The following is a 24,175-nucleotide window of genomic DNA, read 5'->3' as shown; positions in this document are numbered from 1 at the left end:
CCCATAACGCCGGGATCACGCCCTGAGCCAAAGGCAGACGCTTAACCGCTGTTTGCCACATATTTTTAACCTCTGATAGTATTCTTAGTCAGACTCAAATACCAAAAAGGGTGCTTAATTTTAAAGTGTCTAAGTGCATTTCCTTATAGGCATTAGCTCATCAAAACAAAACATCTTCCTTTGAGGTATTCTAAGGGGTAAATAAGTCTGAGAATCCACATCTAAATCTTTCGTAGAATTGTGGAAATGAAAACTGAAATATTTTTATATTTTCACTTTCTTTTTTTACCGCTTTGCATGTTTGATATTGGAAATGAATGGGGAGGTGAGGAAAGAAAAATTCTCAAATGTTTCAAGATTCACAGCAATTGTAAAATTTATTCAATTCTTAATAAGCTTTAAGCATATATCGAACTTTTGGTCATGGAGTCTGTGGTTTCCTTATAACCAATATTTCTACAATTCACAGTAATCCTACTTTCAATAAAATGTAAATTTGTTATAATGGCAATCATTTGTTTATTTTGTTTATTTTTTGATGAAAGAAATTTTAGTTCTTTCCCTTCTTTTAACTGCCAACAGTATTTGCTATTCATAGATATTCTGTCTTCAATAAGGTCTATCAAAGTGTAAAACTAGATGGGTATTTTTTTCCCTCTAAAATGGAATGGTCTTTCATTATGCAGTGTTCTTAGGTGAATTCTCTTGTTTAAGAAGCCAGAATACAAGAGAGTGCTATATTAGTGTATTATTCTCACAACAAACAAGCACTGTTCTGTTGCTACCTGCTTGGCCATTGTTTCTGATTGTGTGCGCTTTGCAGTGGTATTTGGATGGTTTCCTGCTCTCTGCCAGCACAAAAAGGCATTTCTGTTACAATGGCCCCTAACCACACAATGACCGCATTAAGGATTTATGTGGAGGTTTCATTATTTTCTCCTCTTTTGTTCCTTCCAGGATGTCTTCCAAGCGACCAGCCTCTCCGTATGGGGAAGCAGATGGAGAGGTAGCCATGGTGACAAGCAGACAGAAAGTGGAAGAAGAGGAGAGTGACGGGCTCCCAGCCTTTCACCTTCCCTTGCATGTGAGTTTTCCCAACAAGCCTCACTCTGAGGAATTTCAGCCAGTTTCTCTGCTGACGCAAGAGACTTGTGGCCATAGGACTCCCACTTCTCAGCACAATACAATGGTAGGTTTCTCATGGTCTCTTGTGCCTACACTCACTCTTTGACCAGTCTACTCCTCTAATAGTTTGGCTTCAGTCCTTTGCTTTGTAATTATCATCTACTTAACAGCCAGACACAAGATTCACTCCTAACATCTTAGAATTCTTTATAAGTAAATGATTCCGGTAGGAAGTACATAATATGCTATTTTTTTTGTTTTTCAAGAATTTTGCTTTTGTGACACAATTAGGAGAAATCACATATACGTATAAGAATAATGTTCAAATAACACATTTAAAGTTGGTTAGCATGACAGTTAGATGTCATAGTATTTCTAATAAAAAGTTTTTCCAGATAGAGGTGCAATGTATTTTGAACGTCTCCACCATGATAAATCAGTGTTTCTCATTTTTTACTTTGCCCAGATTGGATTCCAGTATTCCTTTACAGTACTGGGAATATTATAGGAGAACATATTTCATAGAACTGTAGTTTTTTTAATGTGACTGCAATACTTTCTAACTCAGTCTCATTCATGCCGCTGTTTTGATGATACAGTAATTACCTGGTGCATCCTATTCCAGAATTTGCAACTCAGGATAATTTATCTGCCCCTTCATCCTGGAGTCTGGATCATTGTCATTGCAGGTGATTAGGAAACTGGTTTCACAGATGAGAGGGAAGAAGGCAGCACAGCGTCTTTGGCTGAAGCTTAAAAGCACTCACTCACTCACTCACTCACTCACTCACTCACTAGTAAGACTTTTAGGTCATTCTTAGGAATTTAAGTACACAGAATCAGCATGTTGGCAAAGTGGCAGGGCACTTAGCTGCCAGTAAAGCCACACTCGCCTTTTCAACATGGCTGCTTGGGTACATGTCGTGGTTTTGTGACCTTCTCCTCTTCTACGTCAAGGAGAGTGGGGCCATTAATTGGAACCAGAGTACGCCAACGAAACCGTTTCCTCATACCATCTCATGCTTTTGAAGATGACTCTGATTCTGTGAAAGGCTTTTTTTTTTTTTTTTGCTTTCTCTAGAAAATTATTACATATCATAAATGTCCTTGGTATTGAAATATGCCCACTTATTTATGTTATTACATTACTGTATGTAGAATTAAATCAACAAAAAGAATCAGATATCTCCTAATAACTGTGAGATGAATGCTATTTTTTTGTCACTCACATTAGATTTAAATGCTCTTTCAACATTTTAAGACTCATAGGTCAAAATTTCACTGAGTATATTACTAGGTGCCAAGACTTTCCCCTCATGGATAGTATTTCGGCTAACACCATGTAACATTTATACAGGTGTGGTGTTTTAATCACATTACATATATTAACTCATGTTACCTTCACAATAATACAGTGAGGTGTTATTATTAGTCTATTTTATAAATGAGGAAACTGAGGCACACAGAGGTTAAATAATTTGCTTCAGATAGTAGCTGATACAGAGGAGAACCAGGGTTGTTTACCCAGACATTCTGGCTTTGGAGTCCATGCTTATAAACATTATAAGCTCTTCACAAGAGCACATGCATATTTTATTGTCTGATTATCTCTTTGTTGGCAAGCTAAATCATGCTATCCATAATTCCTACTTTTTTTTCTCTACTGTGAGTTTATATTAGTTATGTCCAATGATACAACTTTTTGGGCTCATCTCATAAAGGTTAAAGTAGGAAAAGAAAGGGGGAAATTGGTAGTACACAGTTCAACAGGGTAAGGCAATCATACTCTCCATTGCAGCACTGCTAATGCGTTTTCTCTCAGTATTTTGACCATTGCCTTCTCTTAGGGAGGGCTTCTTGGTTTGGTTTTCCTGTGATACAAACACACAAATTTGAAGGAGTGAATATAAGTAGTTATAACCAGAAGAATACCACAAAAATAAAGGAGAGATTATTTTAAGTATACTCAAGGATGGGTATAAGAAAAGTATATTAAATTACATTCTCTAGTTGGAATGAGAGGATCCTGTGATGCAGGATGTTAGTGAAAATGAAACCAGTTTGTAAGGGAGAATTCAGTTCAACTAGATACAAACTATAAATTGCCTACTTTGTACCAAGTTTTTTGTTGTAATTACGGGGCACTATGGAAATAGGTTTGAATAAAACACAACTCCTTCCCTCAAGCAACTTCATCTAGAGTGACAGTTCTTAGCCAGGGTCTAAGGGATCTCCTGAAAATGAATGGAGAATTCTGTATTATGCATACATGTGAGTAAGATTATGGTTTTCATCAGATTCTCAGACAGATCTCGGGATACAAATGCTTTAAGTACATTTTAGTGACATGCTGACACTTTCTCTTGTATATGTCTAATTGGTTTCTAAATTTGTTCCTGCCTGAAATGTTTCTTGATTCCATCAGCTTTCATCTCTTGAGTAGACAGTCGGAAAAGTCTCTCATAGGATCTCAGATTTTTAGCCTCTCCTCTCTCTGGTCTTTCTTCCAATATCCACTGGACTTGTTTCCCTGAAAACTGAGTTGGATTGTTTACCCCACTTTGGGAACCTTGTGCCCTTGTTCTTATAGGAGTTAGTCTAAAACTCTTTGTCTTAGCATAAAACTCTGTATAGAATAGCATCAAACTAAGGCCTTGGTCTTCTCTCCTGTCATTTCTTGCCATGGACCCACTATTCTTGTCATGCCGAGTTTTTTTGTGCATGTTCAGAAACATACCAGGTGAACTTGGGTGACAGCTTTATTCTTTCTTTCTACCTGGAAAATGCTCTTTTCAAATTTAACTTTCCTGTTGAATTGCATATAATTATATATAATTATATTGTATGATATGTTAACATAGGATATTAATATACAATCATTATATTAATACGTACTTAATATAGACTATATAGAATATTATATATTTGTATTTCTGATACTTAGCATATAATAGACAATGTATAATTACTGATTAAATGGCAGAATTCATATGGATGATTAAATAGTAAATATGTTTTGGGCAAAGTTGTTAAGACTATTCATGGTAAGTATGCTGATTTTCTAGAAATTTAAGAACTCAAGTGGAATGTACTAATGTAATATATTCAGAAAGCAGAAAGTATGTGTAATAGCCATGATGTATTCACCTGTTAAACTGATTGATATATTTTATTCATTTATCAAAATGATTTGAATATATTTATAGAATTGTTATTCAACACAAATCATTATAGTTTTTCTGGGTAGTAGGCCATTGTAATGTTCACTTAACAGAAACTTTTATTTCAGTAGGAAAATACATTTTCTATTTTGTTTTCTGTTCAATATCTTTGAAAACAGAGACAATTTTCATGGTCTCCATATCATAGAGTTCAATTTAGGAAAAAAAGAAAACCAACAGGTTTCCAGATTTCATTGCCTATTTATATGTGGCATTCATACTCTATTCTTAAATTAAAAAAGGAATGAGAGGTCCACATTTTATATTGCCAATATAGTTTAGAGACAAAGTAAAACTGATGAGTAATCCCTGTAAGGCTGGCTTGAAGTTACAGAGAGATGCTCTCAGTATAACATTTAAGTTGGAAAAAATTTTCTGAGATAAAAGTTCTGTACACTTCACAACTGTTGCCATATAAAGATTTTGAGGATTTAGGGTTGTTTGTTCATATGCAGAGTATGCAGGTGTTTGGAACTGGGTCAGATGAAGAGGTAATTCTTCCCTTCTGAAGTTGTGTTTATTGCCTGAATATTTTGGAGAAATAAATTAAGTGCCTTACTAAGAGCAACTTCCATCAGCTATACTGGTATGAATACTATAAGTCTCTCTATTCTTGTAATGGTTTACTCACTATTCAGGGTAATCTTCAAAAAGGTGAAAGTCAAGGTTGAGAAATCTGATTCTGACATGAGTGAAAAGGCAGTTCGGGGCTTTATTTTTTCTGGACATCATATCTACCCATCCTGTCCCCTTCCCTCCTTTTTAAACATGGGTTTGGAGACTGTCACTTTAGAGTTTCAGAGACAAGCAAGAATCACTATAATTTCTGGCTCATTTTTAATAATAGTTCTGATACAGATGAATTTATTTCATGGTGCAAAGAACTATTGAGAACATATCTTCATGTCAATCAATGTGATTATATATGAGCACCAGAAGGGAATAGAGTGAGTATGAAGAGAAATCAAGTGGCAGCAGGAGAGGCAGCCAAGGCACTCTGTGGTCGCCATTTTGGTACTCATTTTCTGTCTGGTTGCATACTACTTCTGCTGGCTAGGTTGTTGTTCTAGTGTCAAATGTGATGTGAAATGAAAGGCTTGACCACCTGTGGTTACTGAATAGTCAATTTTCTCTTTTTCCTTTCTTTCTTTCTTTTCTTTTTTTTTTTTCCACAGAAGGTATACTCTTATCTTAGCCAAACTCTCTTTTGACTTCTTAAAATCCTCTTGAGTTGAATGAATTGTTTTGTATAACTACAGAGTGGCTGCCTCCCAATGCTGATTTTTAAAATATATAATTATTTTAACAGTACAATATTCTTATTAAAAAATAATTTGAGTTGCTCACTTTATAGATAGCTGAATTTTGTATGAAATAAAGACTGTGTTTGTGTATAATTTTTTAACATTTAAAGATCCATTGGATTTGGAAATAAGTTTTAATATGTTTCAGTATCTCATTTAATGTTTATACTGATAATATTTTCTTGGAATTGTTTTAAAAAAGCCCCTGGATATTGTTTGGGACTTAATAATTTGATTTATCTTAATGTAAATGTGTTTAAACATTGCAGAGACACTCGTTATCATAAAGCAACATTCACTGTGAGTCAGTTTCCTCCTGACGCCCATCAAAAGAAGAAAAAAGTGTCTTTTTAAGTTAGATCTTCTGTAGAAGTTGGGCATATAGCTGGGAACCAAGTATAACATTATAGCAAGACTCCATCCAATGTATAAAACCCAGCCTTAAACAGTGAAGGAATTCATAAAATGCATGTCAGAGAGAGGTTTTTACTTGCTCAGGTTCACTGTCAAATCCTGGGATTCTTTATTTACCCCCAAATAATTTTAAATTGCTATATTATAGTTGTGTCTTGAAATACTCTTTATATAAACTTTGCTTATAACCTAATAGTTATTAATAATGTATCTTCAAAGTTTGACTAGGATAATGTTATGTATAAAGTACTGTTCAGATAATATACAAAAGAAGAGAGAAAAATGCATGTGTTATTTAAAAATAAGTCACAGAATAGGACCTTAATTATGGTATGGTGAAGACTCCTATTTCTATATAGTAATTTTTATAGGCTTTTAAATTTCTGGTTACCTTTGTACATCAAACTTAGCATAACTTATTGTGATGGTATAATGCATACTGTTGTTAACACCAGTGTGGTTATTGTGCCAGTTCTAATAATGAGAATTTCATTGTTTAGGGAGAGCAGTCTCCTACACTCTAGACAAAAGTGTAATTACTTTTGAACGATGTGGAATGTGCTCAGTTTAATAGCATGGAGAATAGATTCAGAAAGATTCAGATAAAGTAAGCTTAGAAGCCATATGTGCAGTGTGGCAGTATAAAATTATGATAGTAGGCAGTGTAATTCTACACACACATACCCGATTTCACACAGTTTATCTATAAACTGTTGTTTCTGTAAGAGATAGGCTTGCTTATCTGAACAAGGCCAATTCAATTGAAACAAGGTGAAAATGGTGACACGTTTATATTTGTTTTTTATGGTAAATTGATGTTTATCATACAATGAAATTACATTGTTACAAACATTATTCTGTAAATGGTGTCAGAAAATACCACATGAAGCTGTTTATCTAGATATAATCCAAGGCTTGTGTTTGAATATAAGTGGTTCAATCTTTATACTTGCATTGTTTCTGAAAATTACCCCCAGGACTAGCAGGAATGAGGACATGTGAAAAACAATCAGTTGGGTTCATCAAAGCCACTAGGTAAGTTGTGCAATAGATCGTGTTGTCCTCTTGCCTTACAATTCCTTTCCTTCTGGTTGGGGGAGGGTTGAATATCAAGTGGAGAAAACCTTGATTCATATGATGTCCATAGTATTTAAAGTACTACTGTTGAGTTTAAAGTTAACTGTGCCTTGAGAAATTAAGGAATGCACTCTCCCATGGTGGGGAAAAACGTGCTACATGGGAGTTGCGAGCTAGTTCAGGATACTTGACAAGGGTCTACTGTTAGCATCCCCACAAAGTGCTATGCAGTGACAGGTGAATAAACAAGACCTTTCTAAAGCTGTGGTAATGGGGGGAAATCTGTTTGCTTAAGAAGATTTGGCCTAATGAATTTAATGACTTTCATTTAATAGGGAGTGTTGTGGAAAGAGTCAACTCAAATATATACAATGAATACCTATCAGCAGAGATAGAGAAATGAATAAGGACTCTTCTTTCTTATAACTTTTTGTATAGGTTGAAGATAAGATGAGTAGAAAATTGCCATTATTTTATATAAAATATTAGAACCTTGATACAGGCTAACAAGTGCTAAGGAGATTCACAGTTGAAAGATACCTCATTTGTGGGTATCAAAAATAGATTAATTTGAAATTGCTCCCACAAAAAAAAATTAGATTCCAAGATACTAAAAATATACATACACTTTGGATCAATTATCATTAAATAAGGTCTTCAGTTTATACTTGAGAGTAATTTTGCTTTTGCCACAATTTTTTTTTCCCAGAAGAAATAACTAAGGAAGAAGAAAAGGGAAAGTGAAAAAAAAAAAAAAAAAAACCCAAAACCCAAAAAACTGAAGACAAAGCGTACTGTAAGGATCTTAATGTAAAATATGGGGAATTTAGTGAAATACATGTCTCATATTCATAGGAATACAAACAACTACTTTAGTTGTTGGGGTTTTAAATGTTTCCTTTCTTTATCTGGGTGACCACCTTGAATGAAGTGGAAAGAATGATGAAATACTTGGCTAGGATATTGGAAATAGCAAGAACACGAAGAAGCAGTGCTGGAAACTTACTCGAATGGTGTTCCTGATTTTGTGAAATGGATAGGTGTCCATCTTTATCTCCTTTGCTATTCTCGGACGTGCGTAATAGAATCATTTGTATTTGGAAGTTAAAAATAATGCAGAGTTTGGGGGCTAACCTTCATTTTGAATCTTAGATGTTTTGTTTTCAGTTCTTCCTCATTTTCTTCCTTTGATTCTTTTCCTTGTTTGCTCCTCTTTTTCCTCTCTTTCAATTTGCTTCCATCAGAGAACATTCTTAATGGGTTCTCTTGTGGATCTCAATGGAGCCATTATCAGGAAGGAAGACAGGGTTGGAGAATCAGCACCATTGTGCTCTGATATATACTTCCTTCTTATTTACATATATTGCCTCTTGGGGGCTTGCCAAACTTCCTGCAGTCAGCCTAGGTTTCTCTTACTGTATGTGATTAATAAAGGTCAGTTGGTTCTATGACAAACTTTCACTGATTTTTAGTTAGTTCTTTACAAAACTATGTGGCATATTTATTCAGTTTATTCAGAAACCATATTCTTTTACTTTTCTTTCATGATCCAGCGTTGATAGTAAATTATAATTTTACATTTTTAATGTACATACTGGTGGGGAAAAAAGGACTTAGAACTCTATATTGGTTCTGAAATTATTTTTTGAAATTGTGCTTATCATTGAATCCAAATGTATGGGACCTAGTGCTTTAGCGGATACTTTATGGTCTTTGGGTGCCTTTTACTAGCTTCTATATTTTAAATTATTTGACTAGCTTCTGTCACTGTTTTCAATCAGTTCTTGATTATTTCCTTAACTCTGTTATTTTTTTTTTGTCTTCGTATTTCTTTCCTAAATTTGAGATTTTAGAAGTTGGAGATTGGTGAAAGTAAAAATTGAGGAATGGAGATTATTTACATAACTAGAAAGTAATTTTGATGATAGTGTCACAGTATTAATATGAGTGATAAGAGCAATGAGTTCGTCATTATTTCTTATTTTGTAATTGCAAAGGGGTTTACCTAAGGGAATCCAAAAGAAATAAGAATTTTGCAGTGTTGGTGCCTGAATTCTGGGAATTAGAATGAAATCTACAAGACTAGGTAACTCAGTTGCCAATTGGATCTCAAAATATTTCCAATAATATGCCATATTCCCTCTTGGCTATATCAGTTAGATACAACTATCCACCGTACCTAAAAAGAGAAAAATTATCTTTGTATAGCAGCTTCTCAAAAAAGTACGAACACTGGCACTTAATTTGGATCTTAAGAAAGTGAAGTCATAAAAATATGTAAGAAAGTACTGGGTTTTCATTCTAATTTCTTTTCCTCAGATATTTTGGCAATTAGACTCATATGGCTTTCTCTCTTATTAAGTACAGATAAACACAAATATCTGAATTTGGCAGGGGTCGGGGGTAAGTTTTTTTAAAAATAGAGAGGAATTCAATAATATAGAAAATGTAATCGTAAGATGAGGGTGAGTCCTTTCAAGAGAAATGATTCCTTAAGAAATGTCAATCTGAATTCAAAATGAACAGTATTTGTGCCACATTAGGTGCATTTAAAAGCATTAAGTGCGTTTAAATTCTTTACTTCCTCCACAAGGTCTGAGATGCCCATAATTTGTACTGGCATTAAAGCTGTCATTAAAACTGAATGCATGATAGTGTATTAATATTAGCCAGTTTTGATCATTTTGTGCCCTTTTTCACCCATTTTTTGTTTTAGAAATAAATTTTATGTTTTTCCCTACTCTGCTGTCTAGAGGAGAAAGCTGAAAGTTCTTTGTTACTTGAAATGGGAAATAAATGTAAAGCTAACTTAAATTTACAGTTGCAATCAGGCAAAAATGCTTTTTGAGTTTTTTCCCATAGCCAGTTTTTAGGAATGATCCATGTGAGCAGATGAGGTGTGAATGTAAGGAGAGCAGCCCTGGACAGCTCTGTGACACTGACATCACATGATAAAGTAAATGAACACAAGTGACTGGATTTTGTGTCTTATTTAGTCAAGGCTGCTTCTGTGGCAGCAGAGCAAACAATGTTATCATTATATAGAGAAGCAGTGTTTACTTCAGTGTCTCTTCTTAGCTCTTAAAAATCCAGCCTGTCTAGAGATAAAACAGTTAATCTTGTTGGTCGATAACCCTAAATGAGAGAATAATATTTAAGAGTGAATAAAAAATTTTAGATGGAGGTAGGATATAAAAAAAGGAGCATAACTACAAAGATACCATTAAGGAGCTTTTTATTTATGTATGAATGTACAATATGTACCATGTAAAAAGTCCACACCTATATTAATGAGTAAGAAAAAATAGGTTATAATAACTTATAACATACGTGTACTTAATGTGCTAAGCCTGGTAACCACCTCTGCTGCCACTACTGGACCCTTCCCTCTGTGTAAACGTGTATCTGGAGAGGGGGAGATGGCTACATGGTTACCAGGTTCCATCTTTGGGCTTTGTGGCAGTAGCTGGCATGCTTTGCACACTAGGGACACAGGAGTCAGAGAACATGCTTCTTGTGTATCTGAGATTTTGATTTCCCCAGGGTCATCACTAGAATATAAAAAAGCAACTTTGAAAGTCTTGCGTGAATGTATTTTATAGCCTATTTGCAGTCTGATAGTTGCAGTTCGAATATGGGAGATTTCATTTTTTTTTTAAGATTTTATTTATTTATTTGACAGAGAGAGACAGCCAGCGAGAGAGAAAACACAAGCACAGGGAGTAGGAGAGGGAGAAGCAGGCTCCTAGGGGAGGAGCCTGATGTGGGGCTCGATCCCAGAGCACCAGGATCACGCCCTGAGCTGAAGGCAGACGCTTAACAACTATGCCACCCAAGCATCCCGAATATGGGAGATTTCAAATAGTTAGTGCTCTTTAGAATATGATATCTAATAATTAAAAATAAGAATGTGTAATATTTCGATCTTTTCTGTGTACCAGCCACCCTACGTTTTTATTATCTCAGCCAATTTTATATCAACCCGGTGAGTTCGACAACGGTGATTATCCCGTTTACAGGCAGAAAACAGTCTTGGATAAAGTAATTTACCTAATAAGTAAGTGGTAGAGTTTGGATTCATGACTTTGGAACCCAAGCACTTAATAACTGTGCTTATTGCATCTCCATTCATACAAACATTAAAATTATTTTTATAGTTTATTGGAATAAATCGGAATAAATAATTTTATTTTGTTTTTTTAAAGATAGATTAATTAATTAATTTATTTATTTATTTATTTATTTGTCAGAGAAAGAGAGAGCAAGCACAAGCAGAGGGAGCAGCAAACAGGGGAGAAGCAGGCTTCCCACCGAGCAGGGAGCCCAATGCCTGACTCCATCCCAGGACCCTGGGATCATGACCTAAGCTGAAGGCAGACACTTAACCGACTGAGCCACCAGGCATCCCGGAATAAATAATTTTAAAAGTCTTTAGAAATACATGTGGGGGGGCAACTGGGTGGCTCAGTCATTAAGCGGCTGCCTTCGGCTCAGGGTGTGATCCTGGAGTCCTGGGATCGAGCCCCACATCGGGCTCTTCTGCTGGGAGCCTGCTTCTTCCTCTCCCACTCCCCCTGCCTGTGTTCCCTCTCTTGCTGGCTGTCTCTCTCTCTGTCAAATGAATAAATAAAATCTGAAAAAAAAAAATACATGTGGGGAATTCAGATAGAACAGTTGTTGCTTGACTGTTGTACCTTAACTCAGAGATGACTTATTTTTTTGTCTTTTTATCTGGCTTCAAATGGACTGAGATTTAGCTATTTCAGAATGGTACTAGAAGTTCTGCATAGCTGTTGGGCAATATATGGGTTTTTAAAGGATTACTTGCTAAACCTTTCACATAAAGATTAGTATTAATTCGTACTCTGGCTATTAGACTGTTGGCATAGCATAGTGGTTTAGCACATGGCACTAGCTGACAAAATTACTGAATAAATTCCAGATTCTGCTGTTTAATATTTTATGGCACTTGGCAATTATGGAAATTTTCTGTACCTTATTTTTGCCATCTGTAAAATGGGGATTAGTTAGAATAACATCTAACTGAGAGAGTGTTATGTTTAAGGAAGTCAGTATTCATAAAGCCTGGGATACAGCAGGAACTTAGTAAATATTAATTACTAGTTAAGTGAGTGCCTGGGATATAGCAGGAACTTAGTAAATATTAATTACTAGTTAAGTGAGTGCCTAAAGGCATATTTAAGTTCTATGATCTAGGAGAAGAACGGTGCATTGTATTAAATGTCAGATGCTTTCAATTCTTACAAATTTAAGTAACCTACCAGAAAGTCTAAAGCTAAGGAAGAATACTTTTGAAATGAGAAGTCCAATAGAAACCTTAATCTATTGTCATTAAATGTTTTTTTTTTAATTTTTAACTATTAAAAAAGGACATCATTATCAATCTGAGATACTGTCTCTGTCACATATTTATGACAGATTCAATTATCATCAGTATTGTTCAACGGCAGCCAGATTTTTGCTTAATGTTATTAAGGCTATTCATCAACAGCAACTAGTACCACCACCACTGCAAGAAAAATCTACCTAAGCCAAGTCAGAACTGCACTTCGATAAGAGATGTAGAATGTGGTGGTAAAGAGCCTAAACTCACCCTTGAATGCTTGGGTTTCAATAAATTCCACATTTTCTAAGGCATCTAAGTTTTGTGGTGTCTCTCTGTGCCTTTGTTTTCTCATCTGAAAACAAGGATACTAATTGAACCTCTGAATATACACAGGTGTTAGGAAGATAAAATAGAATTCTCGTAAGTGGCCTTGAACGGTGCCTGACACATAGCAAGGTCTTAATAGATGCTATAGTTCTTGAGTAGTTTATGTTCCATTGACTAATGACTATGAATTACCAGAAGAAAACACAGTGGGTTTTGGGGGGCTTCTAGTAGTCATGATTTCCTTTTAGTCACCTGGAGGATTATTACCCACATTCCCATCCCATTTTAACTGGTTCAGTGTTCTTACCAGTAAGTTCTGTCAGTATCTTTGAACGTAATTTGCCTTGAACGTGAGATGTAAACTCATTTAAAGGAGAAAGTTCTATGTTATCTTTGGGGTCATATGTCTGTCTTGTTCAGCACTGGGTCCCTAGAGTCTGGCGCAGTGGCTGACACATGGCAATTGTCTCCAAACAGTTGAATGGATGAATGAATGTCTCCAAAACGTGGGCTCATAGAAGATATTCTGAGCGCAACTTTCCTTATCTACATGTTGCAATACTACTTAACACATAGGCAGATGATGTAACAAGTATATGAAGTAATTACCTACCAAAGAGCTTGTTGTATAGTGAATATTCAGTTAATGTGATCTCCCTTTCTGTCCCCCTTCTAATTCTCTCAGCCCAGTTGCTGTGCAGATAACTCATAGATCACAGCATTCTTCTGTGGCTTCACCTGTTCTATTTCTTCAGATTGTTTACCTAAGGAAAGCAACAGGAGCGTGCACACACACACACCAGCAAAAATATTTTGGAAAAGAGCATATTTAAAATTGTTCAGTTTTTCTGGCATGAATATCCTGAAGACACATAATGATTTTTCTTTTAGGACGTGGTTAATGAGGTTCATGTTTGTTACTATGGTTTTATTAGCATACTCTTTTTTATTTTTTTAACATTTCAGTATGTTTTAAAATTCCTATTTGATTTCATGAATTTTAGAGGTCCTCTGGGGGGATTCGGTCCTATGTTTATTAGCGTTGTGTATATTGCTTTTTAGTCCTTTGATCTCTCATTTCTGTTTACCCATAAGGGCAGCTTGAGATGATGTAAAAAAGCTGAGATATGAGTAAGAGGCACTATACAAATGGATTTGTAGAGTATATTAGCTCGACCTCTCAGAAATCTGACATGTCACGTTTAAAACTAGCACACCTAACCAAAATGTGTATATTTCTAGCCGTTAATTCTTGATGATTAAACATGTATCTCTGCTTTTGTTTTATTGGATAAAACTTTGACTTGTCACTTTCCTAATGTGCTTCATGTGATCTTTTTATTTCCTATCATACAAACTCTTCCCTGTTCGCTTATGTCCTCTTCAGTGGTTCTATAATTATTTTTGTTTTACATAGATAGAAACATGTTTTTCCCCCTTTTTTACATATGGTGTTTTTGCTTCATGCAGAGAGAACTACACAGATGACATTTTTTAAAAATCCAAATTTAATTCAGTTTTACATTCTTATGTTTATAACCCTGAATATCTCCAAAATGTCCTTACCTAAAACACTTTAGAGTTTTATTACTAGATTTATACCAGTAAAGATACATCAGCTTTCTTAAGGATAATCTTTAAGCAGAACTTAGTGAGACAAGCTGTAAAAAGTATCATTCCTAGGAAAGTAAATCTCGAATCACGGAACATCAGTTTAATCGCTCCCCTTGACAACTTAACACGGCAGACTGAAATATAAAAGCCGATGCGAGTGGGATCAATGGATTATCTAAGTCCCTGAACATCTTCTCTTAAATCGGGGGACTTGACAGAGTGGTTGTGAGAGAGGTGTGTGTTGTGTGTCCCTTGTCATATGCAGAGCATTATGTTTTCAGAGATTAGTGCTGAGTGGATGTGGTCTACCTGGACATGAAGCCAGGGAGAAAGAAATTGGGAGGGAATGGAAAATAGGGGGCTACAGGAAGAGAAGGATAGAGAGATTTACATGTGAGAACTCAGGGGGCTTTGTCATGGCAATTGTATAAAGTGATATACAGTGCAAATCGACTTGAGCATGTCCCCGGATAGCAGGCGGTTTACAGCCTCCACGAGCCGAGATTACTGCTTTATCTTGTCATACTAAATTAACATGGCAGCACACTGTTAAACAGTGGTGACCTCTTCATCTGGGGAAATTGCTGCCTAGAAGAGAGATGTCATTTAAGTCTCTCTCTCTCTCTCTCTCTCTCTCTCTCTCTCTCATTCTCATTCTCTTTTTTTCTCCCCTTATACCCTTAAAGTATTTGGGGGTTAGACAGTGGCCATTTTAAAATTATTATAGAAAAAATATTTTTTATATTAAGGCTACAACAGATAGGGTGCAATTAGATCAAATGGCCATTTTGGGTAGAATAATAAGATTTTATTTATCCAATGTTCTAAAAATGACATGTCATCTTTATACATTGGAATTAAGAATATATTCGCTGTCTTGTCATTTTAATCCCTTATTATTCTACAAATAGCCTATTAATTTGCGTAAGAGTTAATTTCTATACTTTCCATAAGATTTGGTGGGTGGTGAAGAGATAGGGGGAAATAAGGCTCAGAGACTGGTTCTCCCACTCATCAGGTAGAGGGATAGCCCAAGAGAACTAGCAAGAGGATTATGCCTTAAATAGAAGCACCCAAGTTATCTCTTCTTCCCAGAGCTTACCAGGTACTGCTTCATTCTTCAGATTTTTAAAATTACTTTATTAAAAGAGGAGGGAGAGAGAGAGAGAAGGTCATGAGATTAATTTGCTTCATCCCTCTGCCAGCCTGCAGCTGTTCCCTTCGTGTATTTTCTAAGTTCAACATATAGGAAATACACTATTTTTCTCCTATCTTAAATATTGATAAACCAGTCAAAATCCAATGTGTATATATATAGAGAGATATTTTTTTTTTCTGTGATCGGTACGTGCTATTGAAATTTGAATCAAAGGAAAGGGCAAAGTAAAGCTTCAGAATCACATGAGTGTCTATTCCTATATGTCTCCAGCTGAAGACTCTCCATCTTTAAAGTGTAGCGCTATGAACTGCTTCCTCACTAACCTCTAGAGCAAGTATTTTCCATCTGTGTGTTAAATCACTTTAAGGCTTGTAGGGTGAGCTTTGTGGAATTTGTAACACCCCCCCCCAAAAAAAACCTCTGTGATATACTCACTCACAAATTTTCCTAGAGAGAAGGTCCATAGTTTTCATTATATTCTCCAAGGGTCCTGAGCTACCAAAATAGATGATTACTTGTCTAGAGCTTATTTCTGTCTTTGGGTATTACCAGGGTACATCCTCACACTGGGGCTATATATCTAACAAGCAAGATACTGACTTATAGACACAGTTATGATTGTGGTTATTTTATAATCAGAAAATGTATTCACCAAGTCTGTCTTGGAGAGTTTTCACAGGGCTGCCACATTGTAATTCACCTTGTAGTCCACCTACTGCTCCTGGTCACTTAAAACTGTTCCTCCTAGCATCCTTTTCCTGGAGCCACTTTTTGAGCCATAGACTGGCTATAATTCTAGTATAAGGATGAGAGGTTCAGTTCTCCAGTACTCTGGATCCAGAGTCCAGACCCTGGAAACACAGAAAGATTGTTGTTCAGCTTACAAGGGATATGGAACAGAGGCAATGCATATTTTTCCTTTTTTTCTTGATAAGTTGCTTCCTCATGCCCACTCTCCTCTTTCCTCACTTTTCCCAAGTCAACATGTTGTCAGAACCATGAAAAAGACCATACACATTAATTTAGGAGTGGCCTGACTAGTTAAATTCTTCCTACAATATCCTGGTGTACCATACTGTTTGACTGACAGAGAATCTTTAATATCAGGGTAGTTTGCTTATGCTCAATATTGTCGTAAACATGGTGTTTCTTCAAAGAAAGGAAAAGACAAAAGAAGTTTAGAAAAGAAAGAAAATGACCAAAATTTGTACCATGTTGCCTTTGTATGTTATATATTATCTGGGAGTTAGGAGTAAAGAGTAACTAATGAACTCAGTGTTTTCCTCCTTATTCTTTCCATTGATAATTTCTTCTTCCCTAGAATTTTTTCATCAGACTAGATACATTAGAACGTCTTTTAAAATAAAAGGTCTCTAGGTAGCTATTTTCTCCTACATTTAACTATTTCTAAAATTTAGAAGTAATTCTTTTAGTTAAATTCAGGACTTAAATGTAAGTTGATATGATGTTATCAAAAATATTAACCTTTCCCCTATTCCTCATTTCCCATTCCCTGTTATTTGTTTATATTTAATGAGCACTCTGCACATTTATATATTAAACTTGGAGGATTTCTTTCAGTTAAATTGTGAATTTGATATAGGAAATCATGGAGTACAGGTGTCACTTTATGTCTTCTGAAATAGCAACATGTCAAAAAGTTAACAGGAAAGTACTCTGGCAAACTTCAGTATCACCTCCTGACTCAGGTCCAAAGTAGGAGGTGGGGAACAGATGAAGAGGCAGCCATAAACAGCAGAAATATAGAATGATAGAGAGCTTTATTTTGGGGCTGAAATTAGTGAAATACTTGAATACTAGAGTATTGAGGATATCCTTAATATTCAGAAAATCAGTGTGATCTAGTATTTTCCAGGAGAAGCAGAAAACCTGAGAAAAAGAAGGAAGAAAATAATGTAAGCAGAAAAAAAAAACAAAAAACAAAACAGAGAAAGCCTGTAAAACAAGAAGCAAAAATAGTTGTCTGTTATCACACTAAATGTAAAGGGGTAAACTTTCCTTTTAAAAGATTAGTATTTTTCTGGATTTGTTTAAATATAGTTTATGTTCCTTAAAAGAGTCAGACATAAAACAAAATGACATCAAATGTTAAAAGTACAAAGAAAGGTAAAAATATAGTAGACATACACACACAGAAATCAGAAGTCGTGTTACTATGACCAGACCAAGCTGAGTCAAAATCCTGGGATAGAGTCTTTTTATGTTGTTATATAGAGATAAAATGTCATGAATATTTGTACATTAAATTGTATAAAGGAAAATGTTATTTTAATATATTAAGTTATAGAAAGAGAAAAAAATGTTGGAAATATGAGTGTTGGCAAAAATATAATTATATTAATAGAGATTAAAGTATCCTTTTCTCTTTCACAGATGGATTAGAACAGAAATTCATGGGGAGTGATAAATATAATTAATAAGGTAGACTTAATATTTATATGTAGGTCAATTGAAAATTTTTAAAAAGTACACCACTAAATAATTCTTGTGTTAAAAATCAAAACTACAGTGGTGCCTGGCTGGCTTAGTCAAAAGTGCATATGACTCTTGATCTCAGGGATCTGAGTTCAAACCCCATGTTGAGTGTACAAATTATTTAAAAATAAAATCTTTAAAAAAATCAAAACTATAAGCTACTTAAGATAACAGCATCAATTATTACATATCAAAATTTGGGTGAAAGGATGAAAGTTCTAATAGTAGGTAAGTAGGTAAGAGTACCTTGATAATTTTTTTTGCACATCCCAGCTTCTTTAAACATTTTTACATGAACATTAATAGTTTTAACTTTTTTAAAATTATGATTTCCTCCACTATTTAGTTAGTTCTTTCATTCTTTTGTTCTTTCACTCTTTTTATCATTTTTATTGAGGTATCATTGACATACAATGTTATATTGGTTTCAAGTGCACAACATAGTGATGCAACAATTACATTACATTATGCAGTGCGCACCACAATAAATGTAGTTACCATCTGTCACATACAAAGTTATTGCAGTGTTATTAACTGTATTCCCCATGCTGCACATTTTATCCCTGTGACTTATTTATTTTATAATTGCAAGTTTGTACCTCTTAATCCCTTCACCCGTACCCCCACCCCCAAGTGCCTTTATTATTAAATAGAATGAATGAGAGGAAAAAAGCACAAAACAATTAACTTTAGAGGCAGAAAAGCATTATCATAAAATAACCCCAATAAAGGCTTAGAACAGAGACTGACAGATGTAAGGAAAGAAATAAATGAACTGGGAGAAAATTAGGCAAACTCTTCTCTAGATTAATAAATGAAAAAGAGGGGCACCTGGGTGGTTCAGTCGGTTAAGCATCTGCCTGTGGCTCAGGTCGTGAGCCCAGGGTCTCGGGATCAAGCTCAGCATCCGGCTCTCCATCCTTCTCTCTGCTCAGCGGGGAGCCTGTTTCTCCTTCTCTCTCTGCCTTCTGGTCTGGCTGCTTGTGCTCTCTCTCTCTCTGTGTGTCAAATAAATAAATGAAATCTTAAAAAAAAAAGAGCAAACACAAATACACAAAAATATAACTGATAAAGGGTGATGTTATTACAGTTAGAGAGATATTATAAATTGTCATAGTCTCTTCTAGGATTTTCAAAATTATGTCCTAAAGAACACTTGAACCATACAATGTCCAAGACAAAGATTCTGTAGTCAAATCAATTAGGGAAGTATTTCATAATGTAATTCATGATCCCACCTTTTGATATTCAGATTTCACATTGTGTATTAAACGTTCTGAGAAGTCAGCCCTGTTGTTCAGAGAGCTAATTAGCTTTATCTCGCATAGTGTTTTCCATGCTTAATCATTCATAGAACCCTCCTTTAATATATAGCCTCTTGAATCAATCACTGGGAAAGTAATATTCTATTGAACACATACTGGCAAATGTGGCTGTATAAAATTATTCATTAATAGAGATGAGAATTTTGTTGAAATATATGATTTTATAGGACTACAAATAAAATAAGAAAACTAAACACTCTATCAATAAGACTTTTTTTTAAGTCACAGAATAATCTCCAAAAATGCCACCTATAACCTGCCAAATATTTTCAACTTCTAAGAAACTGAAAATTCCCACGATGTATAAAACTTTCTTCTAGACCCGAAAATAAAAGCAAACAAAACAAAACAAAACAAAAAAAATTTCTGCTTAGCATAACTATACTACCAAACCAACACAAAAGAAAATAAGTGCAATCTCACTTTGAATATAGATGCAGAAATTCTAAAAACAAATATTAGAGAAAGTTATCAGTCCCTTTTATTACACTTTTGATAGACCATACTTAAAAAGAGTAATTTTGGTGAATTCAGAGAGAGAAATATATATTATATAATATGATATGATTATATCATAATCTTTATTAAGGGTCAAACTGGCTTGTTGGCAAATATAGCCTGCTGGCTATATTTGTGTTTAAAAAAACAACCCCCCCCCAAAAAAAACACCTTTATTGAAGAGAGCCATGCCAGTTACTTTACTATTGTCTACGGCTGCTTTTGTGGGTCAATGGCAGAGTACCATAATTGCAACAGAGGCCCTGTGGCCCTAAAGCTGAAAATGTTTACTTTTTGGCCTTTTATAGAGAAGCTTCACTATCCCCTTGTCTATATTCTCACTGGCTCAAAAAGAAATCTATATGAAAATTCTCAGAAAGATATTTGATAAAATTCAGCATCCACTCTTATATAAAGTCTTTGGAAATAGTTGATAGAGTGATGCTTGTGTTATCTCTAACAACTGCTTCAGACTTAATAGTGAAATTCTCTAGTTTCCTTTCAAGTTAGGGACAAGTCAGTCTTGCTCACAACTTGCATTTAATATTACTTTATCAGGTTTCTCTCTGCCTCCTTCCCTTCCTTCCCATACTTCCCCCCTGCCTTTCATCCTGCCCTCCTTCCCTCCCTCATTTTTCTTTCTTTCTGTCAAGAAAAAATAGTGGAGCTTTTAACTCAAGGAAAAAAAAAAAGTAGGGAATTTTCTCAGAATTTTAAGAAATTTTAATCAAGAAATAAACAGTAGGGGTATTTTTCTGGAATTGTAGAACTGAAAATGATCTAAAGCCTTTACGTGTCCTAAGGAGAACTTTTCATCAGACAACTTTCTTAATGATACGAACTAACAGTTGATTCTATGCTCTTTGATTTTTTAGAAAAATTTACAGTTTCTCTTGATAATGTCTCTTTTTGTGTTATTGCTTTTAACTCAAAAGGTTTTAATTCATAATTATTGAACAGAAACTTCCGTCTTTGTTTTAAGGTTGCTCACTTCCTTTGTGGACAGAGTAAAACTCCCTTTTACCCTCTTATTTGTTACAGGTCTAACATTAGGTAAGTTACATATTTTCAATTTAAAATATGCCAAGAAAAAAAAATAAAACATGCCAAGAAAATCAACTATCATATGGGCATAACCTTGAGCTGGAACCCTAATGGGATGGAGACTGATGGCTCACTCTTAACCTCCTCACTGTACTAGAAAATGACTGATTAAAGCAAGTAAAGGCCACAGTTTTTGAACTTTAAATGAGTATGCACCCAACAAATTCCTATTGCCTTTTCCCTCCTTTTGGTACTCAGTGTTTTGAGTTGGAAAATAGTTCGGATACAGGACTCCAAGGAGTTTGCTTTAGGCACAGTGTGACTTTTCAGAGCACTTTCTCATGATTTAAAGGACTAATCCTTTCTCCGAGGACTACTTCAAGTTTTGTTCAGGTTTAGTCACCCTGGGGGGTATATTTTTACCCAGCTGTAACCTTGGACTTTACCTCATGCCTCTTTGATTTCCTCTTGGGTTCTAGATCATCTTGGGATCATCTTTTCACTCTATCACCCTTACTATAACTCTAGTTTGGGGTTAAATTTTCTTCTAAGTTGCTACTTATAATATTTCAAATTTCTACATGTTAGGTCTTTAACTACTGGAAGAAACCTATTGTGTTTTACTAAATGTTCTCTTGGTGTTACCTTTTATTTTAGGGGAATTTTTAAAAGACAGTAGTTTTACTGGGTCCTTCTCAAGCACCATAGAGATATCTAAAAGCAGCTGGATGGTAGTCTTCTGTATTTTAGAGCTTCACTGAACCTGATTGCCTTGCTGCTGCCAAGAGTCTACAACCAGCAACGACTGCCCTTGGACAAAATGCAGCACTGGGATTGATTTCCTCTTTGAGTAGCTGTGGTGTCAATTTATTAAACATAAATAAATTAATATTAAAATACCATTTTCATGAGATTTTTTAACCTAGGAATTTGGATGAAAATATATTATTTCCAATCTTACTGGAAATGAATTGTCTTTAAGTTTCTAGGCCAGAGAAAAATTATTCTCATCTTTCCATTTTCTTTCCCACATGATTTGGCTTTATACATTTTCTTATGCTTATTTCTCATTCTTGACTTATTACACAACAGAATGTAGTTTTGTGAACCATCATCTTTTAAGCATCTAATATTCAATCTTTTTTTTTTTTAACTCAAAAAATTCACTGAATAGAGTCTCATAGCTAACCATACTTTTACGAAAGAGCCTTTAGCTCAATGGTAAAGTCCATCTGATAAAAGTCTCTCTCTCTCTCTTTCTCTCTCGTGTGTGTGTGTGTGTGTGTGTGTGTGTGTGTGTGTTTGAGAGAGAGAGAGAGAGAGAGATTTGGTTTTATTGCATCTTTCATCATAACTGTCAAAGCACCTGTGACCCTCTTCCTCAGTGTGACCTTTTCACTACCTTGAGTTGTGAAGTTTATTCTGCTAGTCTTCAGGTCGATTTCTGGTGTATTTAGGATGATTTGATAGCGATCTAGTTGTATTTGTGGAACAAGGGAAGTTTAGGGTCTTCCTGCTCTGCTGCCATCTTCCTCGATCCTGAAAGTCTTTTATAATCAAATTATCAGAAAGTTCTTTATTAAATAATAAGTTAGATATTGGTAGCATAATGACCAGTTAACCACATATGATTTTTCAAACTTGCTCCATGAATCTCTTTAACAAAATTCATCCACATGTGCTTTATAGTGCCCTTTCCACAGTGGTAGTAATCGTTTACCAATAGGCTCCTATAGGTCCTTTGTAACAAAGAAAAAAAAATCTAATCTAAAGCAGAAATAATAGATTATTTGATATAAGAACAAATATAGTATGGAAATTAGAGTGTATGCAAAGAATTTGTAATTGAGGTGTTAATGAGAATGATTTGCTTGGCTGGCAGACATACAAACTGGTACTTTATAATAAAGGTTCATTAACATGTAAATAAGTGGTTTATTTTTGGTGTCAGCAGTGACATTGCAGTTAATTCTTGGCCCTGGAATCAAATGCTCAGAGATATCAATTTAATAAGGAACACGAATATCAAACCTGAATTACAGTGAAAAACTTTTTTTGCTTATTAGCTAAAAATAATATAACTTTTACAAATCTTTTACATCTGCTAAAGCTGTCTCTTGTGAGGAAAGTAAGATAATAAACTCAACTTTGCTAATATTTTACAGGTTTAGAGATTTTGAGAGCAAAGGTCATTTTGTTGTCTATGCATTTGGTGGAAACATTTTATTCTACTGGTTTAGCTTTAATTGGTCCCTGAATATGAAGACAATCATCATTTCTTTGATTTCCCAGGTATATCTGGCTAACATAGCTGGCTAGGTTTGTGCCTCCTTTTCTTGTATAGTTCTATAGGCAGACTTCAGAATTCTTTTGAAGACAGCCATTTTCCCAATTGTTCTAAAATCAAGCATGCATTAATAACTTAGTGAAAGAACTCCCAAGTTATATAGTGAACTAGTTACCAAATAGTCCAGCTAAATGCTAATATGATCACAAACATATATACTAAGTATTTGTGATTTCATACTCCAATAAAGTCATTAAAAAACTTTAAATGTGAATTAGTTAACCAGTTTTTTATAGTTCTGCCATTCTGTACCCAGAACAAATATATAGTTTTTAAATTTTTATTTTTTAAATTTTTCATTGAGATATAATAGGCATATAACATTGTGTGAGTATAAGGAGTACAGTTTGTTGATTTGATGCATTTATGTATTGCAAAATGATTACCACCGTAGTGTTAACTAAAAACTCTGTCATAGCACATAATTATCCTTTCTTTTTTTGTGGTGAGAGCAATTAAGATCCAGTTTCTTAGAACTTTGAAGTTTATAATACAGGTTGTGTATGTGGTTTTCAATTTTTTGAATGTTTTTTCTCACATGAAATCATAAGAGAAACTATATTTTTTAGGTCTTTTAATGACAGATAACATAACTTCTGGAAGAAGGACAGCAGTCTGGTTATATGTATGTTTGCGCTTATATTTTTGAACATTTATGATGAAAGCTCATAAAATCATGAGTCGGCAGGTTGAAGATATGTAAGTTCATAAGTATAATATGTACAGAAGATTCAGTGAGAATAAATATAATATAATGCTTATGTGAAATCAAACTTTGCAAAGAGGTTACACTGCTAAATATTCTAATAATCAGAAGAAAGAAAAGATAGGTGGGGAGGAAACCTGTTGTCATACACAGGGCCATATTATTCATGGG

General features: G+C 34.8%; 1 protein-coding gene across 19 annotated transcripts in view; it reads left to right on the top strand.

The window, feature by feature from the left end:
* Positions 1–24,175, top strand: part of SOX5 (SRY-box transcription factor 5) — a 963,841-nt gene that overhangs the window by 623,491 nt on the left and 316,175 nt on the right. For 15 of the 19 annotated variants that reach the window (XM_045811725.2, XM_045811726.2, XM_045811732.2 and 12 more), the window contains one exon: positions 958–1,189. In XM_045811725.2, coding sequence (XP_045667681.1) covers positions 958–1,189 — 232 coding nt within the window. The remainder of the gene's footprint in view (positions 1–957; positions 1,190–24,175) is intronic. The other 4 variants (XM_045811739.2, XM_045811738.2, XM_087855691.1 and 1 more) reach the window with 1 other exon arrangement.

The sequence above is a fragment of the Ursus americanus genome, chromosome 25 (assembly GCF_024610735.1).
Source record: "Ursus americanus isolate L20-20 chromosome 25, mUrsAme1.1.p, whole genome shotgun sequence".
NCBI lineage: Eukaryota > Metazoa > Chordata > Mammalia > Carnivora > Ursidae > Ursus > Ursus americanus.
Note: the sequence above shows the minus strand (reverse complement) of the source record. Positions and strands in the feature narration are given on the sequence as shown.